The 18,202-nt window shown below is 50.8% G+C and overlaps 1 protein-coding gene across 9 annotated transcripts in view; it reads left to right on the top strand.

Moving 5' to 3' along the window:
• NCOR2 (nuclear receptor corepressor 2) overlaps positions 1–18,202 on the top strand; it is a 237,005-nt gene that overhangs the window by 84,012 nt on the left and 134,791 nt on the right. For all 9 annotated transcript variants that reach the window (XM_062624136.1, XM_062624129.1, XM_062624134.1 and 6 more), the window contains exon 4: positions 4,981–5,161. In XM_062624136.1, the coding sequence (XP_062480120.1) occupies positions 4,981–5,161 (181 nt within the window). The remainder of the gene's footprint in view (positions 1–4,980; positions 5,162–18,202) is intronic.

Here is an 18,202-nt window from a genome sequence, read left to right as displayed (position 1 = left end):
TGGTTAAAGGTGACCCTTTCCTCAGGAGCCAGCAGTGGTGCAGTGAGGTCCTGCAACCGGGTGTCTGTGGGTCTGTTCACACTCAGAAGGGTCTGGGAGCTGTGGGTTTTATCCCTCCCCATAAATGAACATGGGAATACAGTGGCTGGAAAGGGCAGATGCTGCTGTGTAGACACGTGGTGACAAGCCTTGTCTTGCAAGAGGCCTCTGCTCTGGTGGAGGCTGACGGCGTGTCCATGGGTGGCGTGGAGGGTGACCGGGGTGCCACAGAGATACATGAAGATGTTAAAGTGGGTCAGTGTGGTGAGGGGAAACCTGGGCTGTGCCTTGGCTGGAGTGAAGCAACTTTCCCGTGTATGATCTTCATCCAGATTTATTGTGGGAGAGGAATGGTGATCATGGCACAGTTTGGGTTGGAACCAACCCCCTGCCATGGGCAGGGACACTTCACACTAAACCATGCCACCCACAGCTCTGTCCAACCTGCCCTTGAGCACTGCCAGTGATGGAGCATTTACCACTTCTTTGAGCACCCCATTCCAGTGCCTTACCACCCTCACAGTAAAGAACTTCTTCCTTAAATCTAACCTGAACTTCCCCTGTTTAAGTTTAAACCCATCACCCCTTGTCCTATCACTACAGTCCTTGATGAAGAGTGATGTAACATATGCAGCAGGTATGTCTCTGAAGCCATTAGTTCAGGGAGGGCTTCCAGGACTACCAAGAAGGCTTTCCTATGGGGCTCCAAGTTTTGGATGCCTGCGGAAAGCATGTGGGGGAGCTTGTGGAGAGACACAAGTACTCCTCCTTCTCCTCTTGAGTGAGGCAGTGCCGTTGTGTGGCAGTGTTAGAGCTTCTGCTGGTCCTTCCCATGAATAATTCAGGCTCCCTGTATGGGGATCTTCCATGTGCAGGTTTCAAATAAAGCATCTGCTCTCTTCTAAATTGCCGTTGGCTCTGAAGCAGTTGGCTGAGGGGGTTGCATGGGGTGGCTCAGGCACAGACACCTGCCCTAGTGTGGGGATGCACAACCAGAGCATCACAAGAAGGCATGAGGGACCGTCTGGTCACAGGCCTTGCAAGGACCTGGAAGTCCTTGGTGAGCTGAGCATCCTGCTTGAGGCTGTCCCACACCTTTGGCTTGGGAAGACTCAATCCTGCTGCTGGCAGACGTGTCTGAGGGTGTGGGAGCTGCACCTTCCCCACCCAGACAGGGTGTTCTTCCCATGGATTCCTGTTAAGTCGTAATGGCTTTTCTCCCTCTCCACCTGTATGACAGAGGGAATATATCAGCTGGCCCTGTAGGTGTTTTTCTAGCTGTCTGGTGGCAGGTTTGCTCCTACAAACCCTCCAGTTTCTCTCTTTAACAGGTCTCAATTTGCCCAGTCTCCCACTGCTGGCTATCATTAACTGTAAAGGGGTTGCTGAAACCTCTGACAGATCTTAGCGTTGGCTATAAATAATTCACTTCAACACTAGTGGTTTTCTGTATTACTTGCTCTCAAAAGCATTGTATCATCTGTCTGTACCTGTGGGGGCTGGAGACTTATAACAAACCTGGTTTTGGAGACAATTTCCCACCAAACCATCTCATCCAGAGGAAATACACAGCTGTAGCCAGGTGATTGTTGTGGTCCTGGTTCCAGGAGGCAGACAAAGGCAGTTTTCCAGCCTGGTTATGCTGTTTGGCTCCAGGATGTAGGGAACAATATTTGTGGATGGGAGGAAAACTTAAAACATGCCCTTGCTGGGAAGTTGATGGGGGCAGACTCAGGGTTGCTGCTGTTGCTTTGTGCCCTTGGTGCAGGAAGCAGTTACTCCTCTTGCTGCCGCCTTCTGCTGCTCAGCTGATGGAGAGATGGGGAGGTTTGGAGAGCAAGGGAGGGCTGTGCTGCTCTGAAGAGCCAAGCAGTGAGTTCCTGAGGTGCATTAATGGGGTGGGAAAGTCCTCTTTGGCTTCTCAGTGTTTGTATTTGCCTATTTCCCTGTGATTTGGCTTCAGCAAAGTGAAGATGATAAAGGTAAGATGCATTTAGATCTCATCAGAGCTGCCCTTACAAGCCCCCAGGGCAGCTCAGGGTGTCTCATTTGCTCCTCTCTCCCAGCAGAGATGCTCCTCTGTATGTACCCAGCTAGCACTCAACCCCCCTTTTCCAGCCCATCTCATACTCTGCTGGTTCTGGTGGTGGTATGGATGTTTTCTTGGATTCCATTGCCTGCTGGAGTGAGCTGCAAGTGCCCCACACTTCGGATTACATCTGCTCATACCTTCCTAACACGTCGCATGAATCTGCTGAGGAAGCTGCCCCAGTGAATGAGTAACGCAACTGGTAGGGTGCGATGAGTGTCTCAGATTAGTAATAACCCAGAGGTCTAATCTTGGGTTGTCTTGGTCTTCTGGACTGGGCCTGCCCAAAGCAGAGCTGTACAGGGATGGATGGAGGTCAGGGCAAGCCCTGGGCACCCAGCCTGGTGCGTCAGCAGCGCTCACGCTGCTTTCAAGTAGTTCAGTGTTTGTGGCAAAGGACTGCGGGTGAAGATCAACCCGCCCCACTTCGTAATTAGTGCTGGCATTTGGGTTATTTCACTTAATCATGCGTAACTCCCATGCAATTAAAACCACTCTTTCCCTTCAGCAAAGTAGGAACCTCTGGAATAAACCAGCCAGGTGGGAGCTATGTGGAAAACGGAGCAAAAGCCCAGGCTCAGCGTAACGGGAGGTTCTTCAGGCAGGGAGCAGCATCACTGCTGTATGGGAGTCTGTTGTAAAGAGCTCGCTGCAGGTGTGGATGTAAAAGAGTAAAGGTGTGAAGGCTTCAAGCACTTGTATTTGCAGCCAGGACAGGCTGAGTGGGTTGTGTCAGGCAAAGCCATCTCGGGAGCGGCTGGAAATTCCAGTGGATAAAGTTAATAGCTGTTCCAATGGATGTGGAAATGGAAATAAAATAGCACCCTATAACATTGCAGCTGCTTTCCCCGCCACGGCCCCTGCCTCGCTCTAAGTGACTGCCTTTGTAAAGCTGAGTGTTGCTCTTATCTTAGAAATACATGGTTTTTCCTTGAGCACAGCAGTTGTGTCGGGTTCCTGACAACTGCAGAGATTTCAGAGCCGTCCAGTGTCCGTGAGCAGCTTCTTGGTAATATGGCCTTAAAACAAAGGGGGAGAAGAAGTGAAAAGAAATCCATGTGAGTTTTAATTGCCTCGGCACAGCAGAGCCTTGGGTGTTGGAATAATTTAGCACCTGCCCAGCTCAACAGTTGCTCATTGTTCCTGTGTTTACAGCAGAGCCCGGAATGCCGGCGTGCAGCTGCGGGCAGGGCCTGGGACAAGCCAGTGGGAAACTTGAGAGGTGCCAGGAGGTATTTCTGGGCTTGCTGGGAAAAGATGAGGATCATTCAGCGTGAAAGCGCGTGCAGGTGAAGCGGGCTGTGCATCAGTGCCAACTTCAGGCACTGTTTGCTGTGCGAGCTGTGCGTTCGCCCTCTCGTAGCTTGGAGTTGGAGTGGCAAAAAGGCAGTGCAGGAGGCTCTCTGCTCTCCCATCCCCTTTTAGTGGGGAGGAGGAAGAGGCTGAGCCAGATTCTGTTTCTATGTGTCAGCAGCAAAGCTGCTGCCCTGAATCCCAGCGCCGGCCACATGTGCCAAACCCACAGCAGCAGAGTGAGGCGAGCACATGCTCTGTGCCTGCTGCTGATGTTTCAATAAGGGCTTTTTATCCTCATGTGGTTTATCTTGCTTCCCTGGAGCAGGGATGAGGTGGTTGCACTGCAGAGGGCTTTGCTCGATGTGGCCTTCACCGGGGTTCCATCTCTGGCTGTGGTCCAGCGCAGTTACAGCCATGGGGAGGACTTGCTGGCTTCAGAGGTCCTTCCCTTCGTCATCCCCTCTGGGATATTTAATGAGGCAAAAATTAACATCAGCAGTTGCAGTTATGGGTGGAGACCAAGCCATGCACAAGACCCCCTGTCTCCCATCCTTGCTGTTAACAAAATGTGTTCCCCTTCTTCCTCCCCTTTGAGTAGCTTCTAGCGCTGTTTAGTTTGTCAGTGTTTGGTAACTGGGGAGGATCCTTCCCCACACACCTCAGGAGAACTTTAACAATCTTGTTCAAGACAAAAAGGAAAAAAACCCCTTTTTTTAGTTGTTCACAAGCTTTGAATCTGCTGTGCTTCATCTTGGGTTTATGTTTTTAAGAGACACTTCTGCCTGAAGTGTTAAAAACACACCCTTGGAGCTGCTGCAGCAAAGCCGATCCTTGGGCATAGTAAAAGGTTTAATGTATTTTTGTAGGATCCTTTTACAGTTCCCACAGGAGAATCCTGCTGGAAAAATAGAGCTGAAAAAAAAGTTTTACATTTGTTTAAAAAGAAGGAAAAACCAACCCCAGTTTCCAACTGCATCACACTTACCAGGTGAAAGATACTTGAGCCCAACGTGACCTGTCAGTGCAGTTGCTATCACTGGATAATGTGCCTTTGCAGCTTGCCAGGTCTGTGTTAGGGATATGTGACTACATGTGCCTGTTTTCTTTCCTCCCCCATCCTGGAAAAATAAATCCCTACTGTCTAGCCATGGAGGAGGGTGCATTTTTTCCCCAGCATATAATCTTTGCTATTCCTATAGAAGATACTAAATATAAACAGTAGTGCAGGTACCATTGGCTCCCTTAAACCAAACGTGGCAGGAGGGAGTTCTGCCTGGCCTCAGGGGGATATATGGGCCAGATTTGAGGATTCTGTAGGCTCTTGGCCTTATTCTGGTGGCATGACAGGGCAGGCTCAGACCTGCAGCCTGGTTCACTTAGCCCTGGTGTAGGGACAGGAGGTGCACTGTGCCCAGCAGCCGAGCTATGGAGCTGTGCGTCCTGGATCCAGGGCCATCTGCCTCCCCTTGAGCCCTCTGTCCTCCTCGAGTGCCTTGCAGTCACAGAACAGAGGTGGTTTGCTTTCTAAAGGCTCCTTCCTTTCCCTTTGTCCCCAGATCTCAGGAGTTGCACCTGAGAACAGAGGCGCATTCCTATCTCTCTGACCTGACCAAGCCGTCGGACTTGGAGTTCATTGAAACCAAGAGGCCACGTCTGGATCTGCTGCAGGACCCCCTGGTGCGGCACTCGCCCCTCCTGAACCAGAGCCAGCAGGGAGGCACAGAGGATCTCTCAAAGGTAAGGGGTGTGGGGTGCGTGTCTTGGGATCCCCTTGGCTTGTATAGAGCAGCCTGTGAGGCTCTGAGCTGCTGCTGAAATCAACGTAGATGGCAGTTCCTGATGCATCAAGCAGTGCTTGGTGGTGTTGGATGATAGTCACTGAGATGGGGTGAGTCCTGTGGGGAAAAGAAGCCTGTCAGCTTTCCCCATAACTGTCATAGCCATGAGCTTGCATTTACTGTGTTATTGGAGGCACCAGAACAATTTTGAAGCTCCTATAGGCTGAATTGGGGTTGGTCACGTCTGGCTTCTCTGGATACCGTGCCCTGATTTGATTTTTACTTGCCCTTTCTCATTCCTCACATCTCTTTATTTAATATTTGTGTTTGAAGGGTTTGAATCGGTTGCTGGTGGTTCTTTAATACAATCTTCCCCAGGAAAGCCTCCCTTGTCTCATTTAACAAAGCAAATTGTTTACTTGCAATTGTCCCCTCTGCACATGTAATGAATGTCGCAAAAATAAATCCCTTGCTTGTGTGCCTATTTGGTTTTACTTTAATGCTCTGTTGGGGTAAATTGTGTTTGATTTTTACCTGGAGCTTGGACATGTTCCTGGTTGGCAGGAAAATCTTGCTGGGAGCAGCTGGTTTGTGCTGCCAAGGAGAACTCCAGTGCTGTGAGGGTTAATGCAGCTGCAGGCTGGGCTTGAGATGTCTGAGCCCTCAGTGAAATGAAGAGGAAGCTGCATCCTCACCCAGGGTGAAGGGATGATTTGCTGTATTGCTGTGGAAGCAGATTGAAATAACGTGTGGGCAAGAAAGCTCTTGCTTGGGAGTGCAGTGAGGATATTCAGACATCTCTTTACCTGTACAGAACTGTGGGGCCCTATGTGAGGTCCCTCTGAGCTGTCTTGAGCAAGAAGGACTTTTAGTTTTGGAGTAGTTCAGATGCCAAAGGAGGCCTGGAGGAGAGGGCTACAGGAACAGCCGATTGGGAATGGTGAGCTGGTGCTGCAAGGGATGGAGCAGTTCATGTTTGAACTCTGAGACCATGGGAAACGCACCAAACACATCAGCTTGCTCTCCTTCAGCTCCTGATGGTGTGTTGCCTTGGAAAAGACGCCTCTGAGGTGCTGTGGCCCTTCTATGTCCCATCTTTGCTGCTCCCTCTGAGATGCGTGTTAATGAGGTGATGCTATGATTAGCCAGGAGCACAGTCTCCGTGCCCCCAGGATGTGTTGTGATGGCTCTGAACCATAGAATGTACCTGGGGGTGCTGGGTTGGGTGGCTGATGGGGAAAATAAACTGTTGAAACCAAAAATATCCCTCCCCAAAGAAATGAGGAAACCAGGACAGCTTTTCTGCCTGCACATTATTCCCATCAGCAGTTCTGTTCTGCCTCTCAGCAGAAAACCACATATTGTCTCAGCTATTTGTTTCTAATAGGCAAAACTGCTCTTGAGGCATTAGTTGGTCAGTTTAGGGGCTGCATTTGCTTCTTGATCTGTGACACCTTTCCAAGGCTTACATGCATTTTATGGGGCTTGAAACATTTGTTAATGAAAGGGAGGGAGAGGGAGAGCTGTAAGGTACAATTCAGCGAGACAAGATTGTGCTTTTAGTGGGGCCATTTGTAATTTCAGAGTCTGGAAGGAAAGAAAGTGTGGTGTCTCTGGCTGGGGAGAGCCTAAATGGAGCTGGGATTAGTTGCTCAAAACTAGCAGGGGCTGCTTTCAGAGTGGGTTTGATGGAGCTCACTCCAAGACTGGGATGATCTTGGTGCCGTTCAAGTGGCTGGGAGCAGAAGGCAAGTCTGGGGTGTAAGACAGCCATTCTGAAGGTGTATCTGCCTTTCCATCTTGGGAAATTGGATTAATAGCGGTCTTACGGCTTTATTCCTGAGCAGTCACCTTCAGACTAGTTTATAAATGGCTTGTGGATGTTAAGGTTGTGGTAAAGCTCCTGCATTGCCCTGAGTCCCAGTGTACTCAAGGAGCTGTTCTGGGTGCACTGGTCCAGAGGAAATGCAAAGAGCTGAAACTTGTCTTTGGCAGCAAGCTCTGGACGCTTGCATATCTGGGCTGTTTGTACATGTAAAACTGCTCCTTGCATCCATGCTAAGCCAGCAACCATTTGGTTTGGCACTGGGCTCTGATGGTGTAAATCACCACGTAAGAACAGCTGATAACGACCTTCCAAGAGGCTGTGCTGAGCTCCAGGACTGCCACAGCTCCTCTGCCTGATGTGACCTCCTAAAACACCACGTCAACGATGCAGCCCATCCTGGCAGCTAATTCCCACCCTGCTTCATCCGGCCCACGCTCCTCTTTGAGCCGCACTGTGTTTTCCTGCTTGTTCACCGTGTCCTTGGTTCCTAGTGTTACTCTGCAAGCTCTAGGTGAGCACAGAGCCAGAGGTCTGCATGGACTAGAGTGGTGGCACATACACGGTGGCAGGACATGTGTCCTGGAGTGGTGGCACATACACGGTGGCAGGACATGTGTCCTGGAGTGGTGGCACAGACATGGCAGCAGGACATGTGTCCTAGTGACCAGAGCTGAGAGAGGAATTTGCTGTTCCATCTGTGCTGCTGACTCAGTGCCTGACGAAGTCGTTCAATGCCTTATCTAGGGCAGCTTTGCATGCACTGGGTGAGATGCACCATGTGAGCCCAGTATTACTAAACACGCTGGTGGCTGTTTAGGCAGAGGATCCGAGGAGCTGTTCACTTACCCCTTACCTCATTCCACATCGTTGCAGTCACTGCGTGGGGAGGAACTGAATTAACTCATCCGAGTAACAGCGCAAGGACTGCTTTTCGTGGGGAGTTTGAAGGTTGAGCTGACTTTTGCGCAATAAAGAGCTCCACAGACCCCTCCAATAGAAAGGGCAGGGTTTGGTTATCCACTCTGGATGCTACTCGCACTGTCCCAGGGTATGCAACTGTGGTGCAGCACCAATGATTGTCGTTCTTGGTCACTGGATACCTGTTGGTCTCTGCTGGTTTCAGAGCAGTGATGGAGCTGAAGTGCAGAATCGGGTCTGCTCTGGGGTGTGAGTTTAGCATGCTCCTGATAACTACCAGTTACATTGGATTTACCCACCTTCAGCCCAGGGAAGGGAAGCCAGCATCGTTCCTGCACATTTCCAAGGCCTTTGTTTTGGGCCATGCGTAATCTATGCTCTGAACACAGATGAAGCAATTGATGTGGCAAATGCTGGTAACAGGTTCCAGAGTGTTTTCCCCAAGAAAAAGCAGATCTCTTGGTTCTTCTACTGCTCCTCTACCTTTCCCAGACACAGGGTGAGCTGGGCCCCTTTTCACTGTTTGAGATCACTGCAGCTTCATTCCAGGCGAGGCTTAGTTTGCAAGGAGAAGGTAATGTCTTCTATTAGATCAGTGCATTATAGCTGGAGAAAACAGACGTGCTTTTGGGCAGCAAGCCTTTCAAAAGCAGCAGCTTTACAGCTAAGTCTCACTTGTTCTAGTAAAAGATATTACCTTTCCTTTCAAACCTCACGTTGCTCATATCCTCAAATATTGGTGTTTCTTTCCTAGCTGGGGAGCAGAATGGTGTTTTTCTTGCCTGTTTTCCCACACTTCAGCATCTTTTTCCCTGCAGAAGGGTTTGCTGTCACATTGCTGCAGGGCTGTAGTCCTGCTCCTGCTGCTGGACAAGGAGGGCTCAGGTGAGCTCAGTCTGCTGGGGGAGGAATTAAACCTCCCCATGCGCTCTGTGGGCTTACAGTGCCTCAGAGAAGGTGCTCCCTTGAGCTGGCTGAGAATAACCAGGCAGGGCTAAAGCAGGACTGCTTTTTCAATCACTGCAAGCCTGGATGTGCGGATTGCTGGAACTGCTGCTGTGATGCAGGCTTGCCGGGTGTGCTCTTGGCAGGGATGCAGGAGCTGGTTCCCAGGACCCTCGGTGGCTTCTGCTTTCTTTCTGATCAAGTCACAGACCTGCATCAAGTAACAGCAGACAGGAGCAAACCAGACGGCTCCAGAGCAGGCCAGGAATGGATCTGCATGATCCCTGTCTCCGTGCATCCGTGTGTGGCTGGTGCTGCGTGCGATCCTGCCCCGTAGGGATGGTAAGCGTGGTGCGTCTGGCCGAGCAGCGCCTGCTTTTTCCCCTCAGCTCATCCTGCCTCTCCCCTTCCATCTCTTCTTATTCCCATTATGCTTCCACTGTTGTTCTTCCCATTTCTGAGAGCGCTTTTCCACCACGTATGTGGTTTGCTGCTCCTTCCTATAGGATGTGAGTCAGTGATCTGCATTTAGTCCCTTTGCAAGGGCTGGCTGGCTGCACTTGCGTGGAGCCTATTGCTCCAGCAGGAATATGCTCACAGGAACCATGTAATCCCATGCGTACGGGGCTGGGTGGAGGCTTAGGAAACCTGAACCTTGCTGCCATCTGCCCTGGCAGGCCCCTGGTCACCGGGTGAGTCTCTTCCCCTTTCTGTATCTCAGATTTCCCCATCTGCACAAGGGACAATGCCACTTCCCTCCTTTGTAAAGTAATTAACAACTATTGATGGAAAAAAGCTATTAAGAAGCCATGTGTTGTTAGGGCTTGGACTCTGCTGTACATTGTTGAAGGGTTTTAATTTCTTCCCTTTCTGCATGAGTGTTTTTGTCGTGCTACAGCCTTAAAAAATGGAATAAGAAAAGGGAAGGGGGAGTCTGGAAAAGACAGCGCCAAGGCCAGGAAATATGTAAGGCAAAGCAGAAATTAGGGCAAAGGCTATTTTGCTTTGATGCACATTAATGTAGCTTTAAAAGCAGTTAATTGAAAAAGGAGGAATTAACACATTTAAAATGCCTTTTTAATGATGCATTGCAGCCAGCAGCGTGCATGCCAAATTTCACACCGGCTGCCCGTTCCAGAGCCCAATGTACAATAAACTCCTGGAAGACAGGCTGTGGGATGGAGCCTGAGGACTGCCCTGGCCACAGGCTGGCTGAGCACCCAGGACAACCAAAAGGCCTTTTGGGAGCCCTGTTTCCTCCTCTGTGGCCAGTGCCTTGGCATTGCCATTCCCTGGCGGCTGCTTCATCCATGTGCTGGTGGAGAGGAGCAGGAGGATGGGGACTCTGCTATGGGGAGGGGCAGTGCCACAGCTCCCAGCACATGTAGATCATGCAGGTAGTGCATGGTAAATCACCAGTTGTGTTCCTGCTCCATGGCTTTGTTATGGGAACATTGATCTGTTGCTGGGATTAACCTCTCAGAGTTTCCAGTGGGTTGGTCTTGCAGTTATTAATGACACTGGCTGGAGCTTGTGTTGACCTTGGCAGAGGCCCCAGTTGGCTTGGAGGTAACTGGCAAAAGCATCATCTCTAATTGAGTAATCCAGCACTGGGGGAAGGGAGCAGAGGGGGTGGGAACGCAGCAGTGCTTTCAACTGGGAGAGCCGCGGCGCTCTGGCGGGATGTGTAGGAGCGGAGCGCTCCGGAGGCAGTGAGCAGGGAAAAGCCAGGCGGCATCTTGGTTCCTGCACCCTGGGCTGCCTCCTGTAGGAGCAAGGCCTGAATTCCAGTGGGATTTATTGCCATGGAACAATAGTGTGGAGGGACTGGAGAACGGGATGGAGCTGGGAGCATCGGCTGTCCCTGGGCATGTGTCCTCCCATAGCCTCTGAGTCTGTGGCATGGATCGCTTTGGGCTCTCCCTTCCCCACCAGAGGTTGGTTTTCACTTTGGAAAACAAGCTCTGGGCTCATTACTGAGGCTTTCGATGGCAAGCAGGGCCCCAGGGACAGCACAGAGCTGTCATACGAGAGTGAGCTGTTTCCTTGGCCAGCTGTGGTCACATCTGGTGGGGAGCGGGTGGCTGCCTGAAAGCCCCATGGGACACTCAGGAAGAGGGATCCTGCAGGAGCACTGATGGAAAGGGGACACACTGATAGTGCCAGTGTGCTGTCACTTGGTCTGGGTTATCCAAAGCCCAAGTGAGATGTGGAGTTCTGTGCCAGTGCGAGGCTTCACGAGCCCTGTGGAAGGTGAAATGCCTCAAACATCTTGCCACAAGAAGGGTAATTCTTGCACCAAGGCCTGCGGGGTGTTAATGCAAAGTCTGAATGCTGCTTCTATGGAAGTGGCTCTAACCTCAGGTCTGAGCAATGAAATGAAACACTTTTAGTGGGTACAAACATACCTACATCCTTCCTGCTTTTGTCCTTCCCCTGCAGAGAACAGCACTCACTAACTCCTTGGCTGGGAAGCAGGCTGGGCTTTCCCCATGGTCTCAGTGCTGATGGCGCAGTTGGGCGCCCATCAGGAGTGGGTGGTGTGGGGTTGCAGAGTTCAGGGGTTGCAGGATGATCCTCCTGTGATGTGTTCAACATCCGCACATCTGCCGTGTGGTTGCTCATTGCTCTTGACTTCTGCTGATAAAAATCTGGTTGCAAAAGCCTACCTGGGGGAGGAAAGGGGGAGACGACTTAGCATTAGGGCAGCAGTGATGCAAAGCTATTTCTGGGAAGCTGAGGGAGATGTTGGCATTCTCTGCCATTCCAAACATATTTAAAAGCTGAAATACTTGCATTGTTCACGTTGTCACAGTGCAAACACTTCCCAACTGGAATTCTCCCTTCCCCTGCTTCCCTCCCTGCTCTGGAGATCACTTCAAATCACAGGAGGGTGAGTGTGAGTGCGTGTGCGTGGACCCCCTGCTCACCTGTGTGTGAACACACACCTTTGGGGTTGTGCAAACAGTCTGGCTCCTGTGGCATGCCTGGGAGTTCATGGCATGGCCCATGCCAAGATCACTGTGTGGGCTTGTCAGCAGCCTGTGCCATGCGCCAGGCTGGGATGAGAAAGCCAAGGGAACAAACAGCTGGAGGAGTGGTGTATCTGGAATGGGCTGCTCCATCCCATGCATGGATTCATGATGGTCTCATTTGAAAACCAGGCACTGTTAGGCACTGCATAGTCCTTGTGAGATGTTCAGCTCTTCCAGCCCGCCCTGGGACGAGGGAGTAAAGGGAAGGAGCACCACAATGGACAAAGCCACTCATTTTACTCCCTTTCTCAGCTGAAGTTCCTATGGCTGAAGAACTATGGTCAGAGAGGCTCGGATGTGGCAAGGAAAGCTCTTGTATGCTGTGGAAATGCTCTGGATCCAGGATGCAAAACTAAGCTTGACCTTCCCCAAGCTGCTCCCAAGCCACAGAGAGCTGGGTTATGGCTCCACGTGGCTGGAAAACCAATGGGAGAAGGGATTGTGCCTCGAGCACAGGTTGTTTCACACTTCTTCGGCTCATTTGTGGTGATCGACATCCCAAACAGCCTTTTAAATTGCCTTTCAAGCCGTAGCAGCGTGCTAAGGCTGGCTGCTCCTCGGGAGCCGGCTTCATCATTTACATAATTGGCCTTTTCTGTTCCATTCAGTCAATATTACAAGGCTCTTGCAGTGCGACATCTCACCTGATGTGCTTGAGGGAAACAAAGTCCCTTGACTGTGTCCCTCACCCCTGTAATTGGAAGAAATATTGCCGGCTTTTCCTGCCTGCGACAGGGCAGCGCTGTGGGCTGGGTGTGCTGCTCCATGCAGGCTTTTCTTCTCCATCTACAAAGTGTTTGCATGTGTTATGTGGATCTAGTTTTCCGTTTCATAGCAAGGGTTCTTACGTGTTCTGTTATGTCCTGGAAATAGAGGAGAGCAAAGCTTGTTTGCTGTTTAACTTCGTCAGTCCTCAGGGTGGGATTTAGGAAATGGGATTGGGGTGTCAGGAAGTGGCACCCATCTCCCGTGTATTGCTTCAAAGCACAGGTATGGTGCCAGGTGAGAGGGCTGTGCCAGCCCCCGCTGCTCTCTACCTGTGGTCAGTCCATTTTGCATGTTTGTGGTAAAATAGAAACCCTATCTGGGATAAAATTCCAGGGAAGAATTCAGTCCTGGTACCAAGAGCAATGTCCTGGCTGGTTTCTTTTCTCCTTCCACTTTCAGCCTGATCTGGGTTTTTTTCCCCTCATCCTTTCGGAGGGGGTATGCGTGCACTGCTCCAGCTCTCATGGGATCCAGGTGCTCTCTGGGATGGGGTATGAGATTCTTCCCGTTTCCGTGTGATTTAGCCTGTTAGTGCAGGCAGCAAAGCAGTGGGAGGTTGTTACTGATTCACAAGCACGTACATCTTGCAGATGAACTCATCTTCCCTCCTTGTTCACATCTCTGCACACCCCTTCTTGCCAAGGGTCCTCCTGGGGACGGCAAGGGGTTTGCAGGGAGCACTTGGCTGTCTCCTCTGTGATTGTACAGCGCCGAGCCCATCTTTGGTGCTGTACTTTTCCACGCTTATGAAATGCAGCTCATCCACAGTTCTGACTCACACAACGAAAGCCAGTGAGTTGTGACACCGATCAGATTAATTCTGTGTGCTGTGTTAGGAGGAGGAGGGTATTTCATGCTAACGCCTTCCTTCCCAGCACCGGGTGGAATGCTGCGGAGGGGATGCAACAGCAATCGATGGTGTTTGCCTGCCATTGCTGGAGGGGCTGGCGTGGGGGAGCGATTTCAGAGATGGATTTGGCAGAGACAAGTTGCTGCTCTTTGTGCCTGTGGTGATGGAGCTGTAATAACATATTGAACATGGCAACAGCCCTTGCTAAAGCTCCGTGACTTCACGTCCGTGCTTCACGGAGCCTCATCTCATAACAGCACCCTTAGCATCGATAACAACAGAGAAGCTGTCGAGTGCCAAAGGGCCCAGTTATAATCACTCGCTGAAAACCTCCTTTTCTTTTTGGACCCAAATCTGCTTTTTAAACAGAAAAACACTTTGGCTGCGTGTTAGGCAGAGAACATTCAGAGGGATTTCTGGCTTGCTCCACCACAAAACGCTCTGCAGCTTTGTGCTGCATGGGGGGGCCTGAGGGGTGATGGACGCTGTTGTGCGTCAGGAATGCTGGCTGCGCGCTCGGCGAGCAGAGGAAGGGTTGTTTTAGGACAGGCTGACAGGCCCTTGGCTTGCTCTGCTGCTCTCGAAACATTGAATTCTCATTCTTGGCACCTTTTTCCAAGAAGAGAAGGAGCGAGAGCACAGTGGAGCCTGCTCCCCCTGCCCTTGGAAATGGGCTTTTGCCCAGCGGCAGAGCTGGCTCAGGGCAGGAGAGATGTGCTCTGTCCTACCCTGGTTTGGTGAATCGAAAGCAGGAATTAGTGGGGGAGAATCAGCGCAGGATGAAAGGAGCTGCAGCACCTCCTCGCAGTTCTGACCTAGATCTACTTAGTCTTTGGTCACCTTAGTGCTCTGACCGAGCAGCTTCTGCATGTGCCAGTGTTCAGCCCAGCTTCTGCTTGCCTTCATCCCGGCCAATGACTGGCAGCCCCTTTAATCCTGTGGGATGCAGGGGAAGAGCAGAGCACTGTCGTCTAGGAGTGCCAGGCAGTAGAGGAGGGGTTGTCCAGTGCGTGCTGTCTGTGTCACATCCCGAGGGGTTCCCCCTGGGAACGCAGAGCCCACAGCACCTGCTCCAGCGCACGCTGGCAGTGGGTCTCTCCTATGTCTTAGCACTTCAGCACCTCCTCTGCCTGCGCAGTGATGCTTCCTAGGTATGCTTTAAACAACCTGCTCCAGTGGCTGCCCTGACAGGGGACATGGCTGATTTCTCTCTTCCCTGCCCTGTTCCCTGAGGAGCAGCAGTCATCATTTCTGCCTTCTGATCTCCACTTGGGATGCTGTCATTCCCGTGGCTGCTTAAGAAAGAACCATTGCCTAGTGCACATCAAGGCGTCCCGCGTGGTTATGCGACCAAACCAAGCACAGGCTTTTATTTCAGGCTGGTTTTCATGTCTGTGTTATTTTATCTCGTGCCAGCCATCACAGGTATGATGTAGAGCAGATTGCCCCCAGCAGCTAATGTGTTTCTGCCTCGGCAGCAGACAGAGTGGCAGATGTAAACACAGGAACGTTCCGGTCTTTCAAGCACTAAAAGCTACTCAAGAACAGGCAGGTATGTGTGTATAAATACATACTGTGTGTTGTATTAATGCCCTTCAATATATATGGAGAGGGATTTGTAAACTCATGCATCCATGAATGCTTCATGCATATATATACTTTTTCACAGGTTTTTAGGTAATTGAAAATCCTACTCTTTTTATATACACACACACACCCTTATATATGTATATATATAGATATATCTGCTGTCTCCTATACTTGTAAGCTGCTTTTTCAAAGGCTTCTTCTCGCTCAGTGATCGTGCCTTCAACAGCCACACAGGAAAGGGCTTACAGTCTCGAGCAAAGCTAAATATTGATTTGAGTCAATCTGGGTGCACTTGGAGACATCACTAGTGTTCATGAATACAGCATAATAGCTGATTGGAGTGGGGGAAATTTCATCATAAAGGCCCCAAAAGGGAGGTTTATTATTGCTTTCTTCCAAATGCCTGAATTTTATTAGCTTCAGTCATTCTTGGCAGGGCAGTGGAATGGGATTTTATAGTTAGCAAAGGAAAAGTAAACACAGTAATCATTTCACAGCCCTGTGCCTGCCAAACCAAGATGGAAATTCCAGCCTTGGTGGGAAGCTGCTGCTTTGCTAACAGATAATAACAAATTCACTGTGGCCCTATTCTTGCTATGGGAGCTGAGATGTTTGGGTTTTTTTCTGCATTAAGAGGCAAGGGTGCTTCATGCCTGGGCAGAGGTTTGCAGTTTGAGTGTCTCCACAGCCATTTGCCATTAGGAACAGTGCTCCTGCCCTGGGTCTTAGGGGGTTGTTTCATCCTGCCCTCTTGCTGGTGTTTGTCTTTCCTTGGTCAGTCTTGCTCTGACTGCAGAGCTGAATGATGCTCAAGGAGCATCATGCTTGAGATGCCACAATGGTCCCTGCACCTTTACCTGATGAACAGGGTGCAAAAAATACTGTGGCAAAACCCCCTGCCAAATAAACCCAAAACTTCCATAAAATGCTTTGTTTTGCATGTGCTTTCCTGGGCCTGTCGAGGGCTTGGCTGGACCTGCACTGCGTTTCCTGCTGCTGGGACACGTTATTTCCTCCCACCTTCCTGCCCCGCCGGCCATGGGGATGCAGATGAGGATGGTGGTGGGGATGGCCGGCACTGCTGCCCCCCCCCCGCCTGCTGCCTCCAGGGCTCAGGATGCAGCCTCCTGATGGAAAAACAGGCTGAGCAGTGAAGGAAATGGCTCCTCGGACAAGCAGGGAATGTCGAGGCTTCCCCTTCCACGTGTCTGCACAATTATTGGAACAATAAAGGATGGAGCGCAGCCGGCAGCTGGCTGCAATGGATGGTGCGGTGATGGCTGCTCCCCTGTCAGCACGTATCCTGCACGGAGCAGTGTGCCCTGCCCCGTGCTACACCTGCCTCTTACAGTGCATGGAGGTGCCTGCAGGCAGACAGGGCCATGTGTGTCCTGGGTTGCTTGTGGGGTGCTTGGGGCCATGGATGGTGCATGTTCTGGGTGTCCAGGGGGTGGTGGGTGCAGTCCCCATCATGTCCCATGCATGTGTTGGGGATGGCACTTTGCAGGATGCAGAGCCAGCGCCTGCAGAAAGGAGAGATGCCAAAGTGAAGAGGGAGTTAAACAGGCTTCAGTGGTGTGTTGGGGACAGATGAGGCCACCAAAAGCTTTGTTCAAAGCCAAGAGGAGCTGTTTCAAGGGAAATACTTCCCCCCGAAGCCTGTTCTTTATGTTGGTTAAAATGTTCTCAAAAGCATCTCAGCAGCTGTGAGCCTTGTTTCACACTTAAACAAGTTTTCCAGTGCCGCCACCTCAAAATGGAAGTGAGGTTGGCTTGGATCCTGGATGTAAAAGTGGCTTCGTTTTGTGTCTCAGCCAGTGAAGTTCACAGGTCAGGTTGACCAGTGACCCCTGTCTGCTCCCATGCCTCTCAGTTCTCATCTCGTGTGCGTGTTTGAGCCTCACAAGACGTGCATGTGTGTACTGAGATGTCCTGATAGGAATAGGGAGACTTTAATGATAAAATTGAACTTGTCTCACAAGATTTTTGGGGCGAGGGAAGTCTTTGGGGTATTGCCATTTTCTTGCAGACATAGAATTTCTGGTTCTTACAGATGAGAGATACCTGATGTCCTGCTTTATATACCTGAGAGCACAGCTAGAATGAACCTATACATTTAGTGACCCTGAAGAGATTGGAGCAATGAAGTGGTGGCATGCAGCTGGTGAGGAGAGCTCCCTGGGTTGCTATAGGTGCAGTAACTTGTGGTTTTGGAGCTGACACAGTTAGAAGAGGAGCTGCTGGGAATGAGCAGCAGTTCAGTGCTGGGACCCATCACCCTATGTGCTGGGAGCCACTGGGGATCCTCGCTTGGTGCAGTGTCTCTCACATGTAAGAGGAGGTTTGAGATGGTCCCGCAACACATCTCAGCCACTGCTCAAACCATCTTAGGCCTTGCTTGTGTTTTCTTTCTCCATCAGTCAAGCTGCTTCTCAGTAGGCAGCTCAGCCTCCAGGATCTGGGGAGAAATGATTTTGGGTGATGGCTTTGCAGGGAGAACAGAGGGGAGTATGAGCAGCCTCTAGGTCTCTATTACTTGTGGTGGTGGTGGTTAAATAGAGCTGTCTTCATTCATTCCTTTTCCTCCCCTCTAAATCTGATGCCCCTTCAAGGCAGCTTGCCGCTGTTAATACGGTGTGCCGGTCCTGATTAACTCCCTGACAAATCCCCTCTCAACAGGGCCGCCCGGGTGCTGCCCTGAATGGACCCCGCTTGGATTTGCATGGCTGAGGAGTCCCTGCTCACTCCTCTGCCTCCTTCCTCCTCGCTGGCAGTAGGAGGAAAATTCAGTGTTTCTGAAGAGCAACATTTCCATTTCAAAAGCTGTTCCCTCAAGTGCGTCTGGAGTGGGATTTCTCCCCCCCCCCCCTCCTCTCTGAATGGGAGCTTTAGAAGTCTCATTTCCTCTGCTTGATAACACCAGGCTGAGAAGGGCTTTTGTCTTTTCATTTCCCCTCAGTTTTTTATCTTGAAATAAGTGAGGTTTGCCGAAGCTGCTGTGGTGGATTCTCCCTCCCTCCTGCTTGTCCATGTGCTGGATGGAGGATGCACCTGGAGTCACCCAAT

This window comes from Pezoporus occidentalis, unplaced genomic scaffold (assembly GCF_034315485.1).
Source record: "Pezoporus occidentalis ecotype Australia unplaced genomic scaffold, CSIRO_AGI_Poc_V1 ctg262, whole genome shotgun sequence".
Lineage (NCBI taxonomy): Eukaryota > Metazoa > Chordata > Aves > Psittaciformes > Psittacidae > Pezoporus > Pezoporus occidentalis.
The sequence above is the reverse complement of the archived record's forward strand: the minus strand, read 5'-3'. Positions and strand labels throughout refer to the sequence as shown.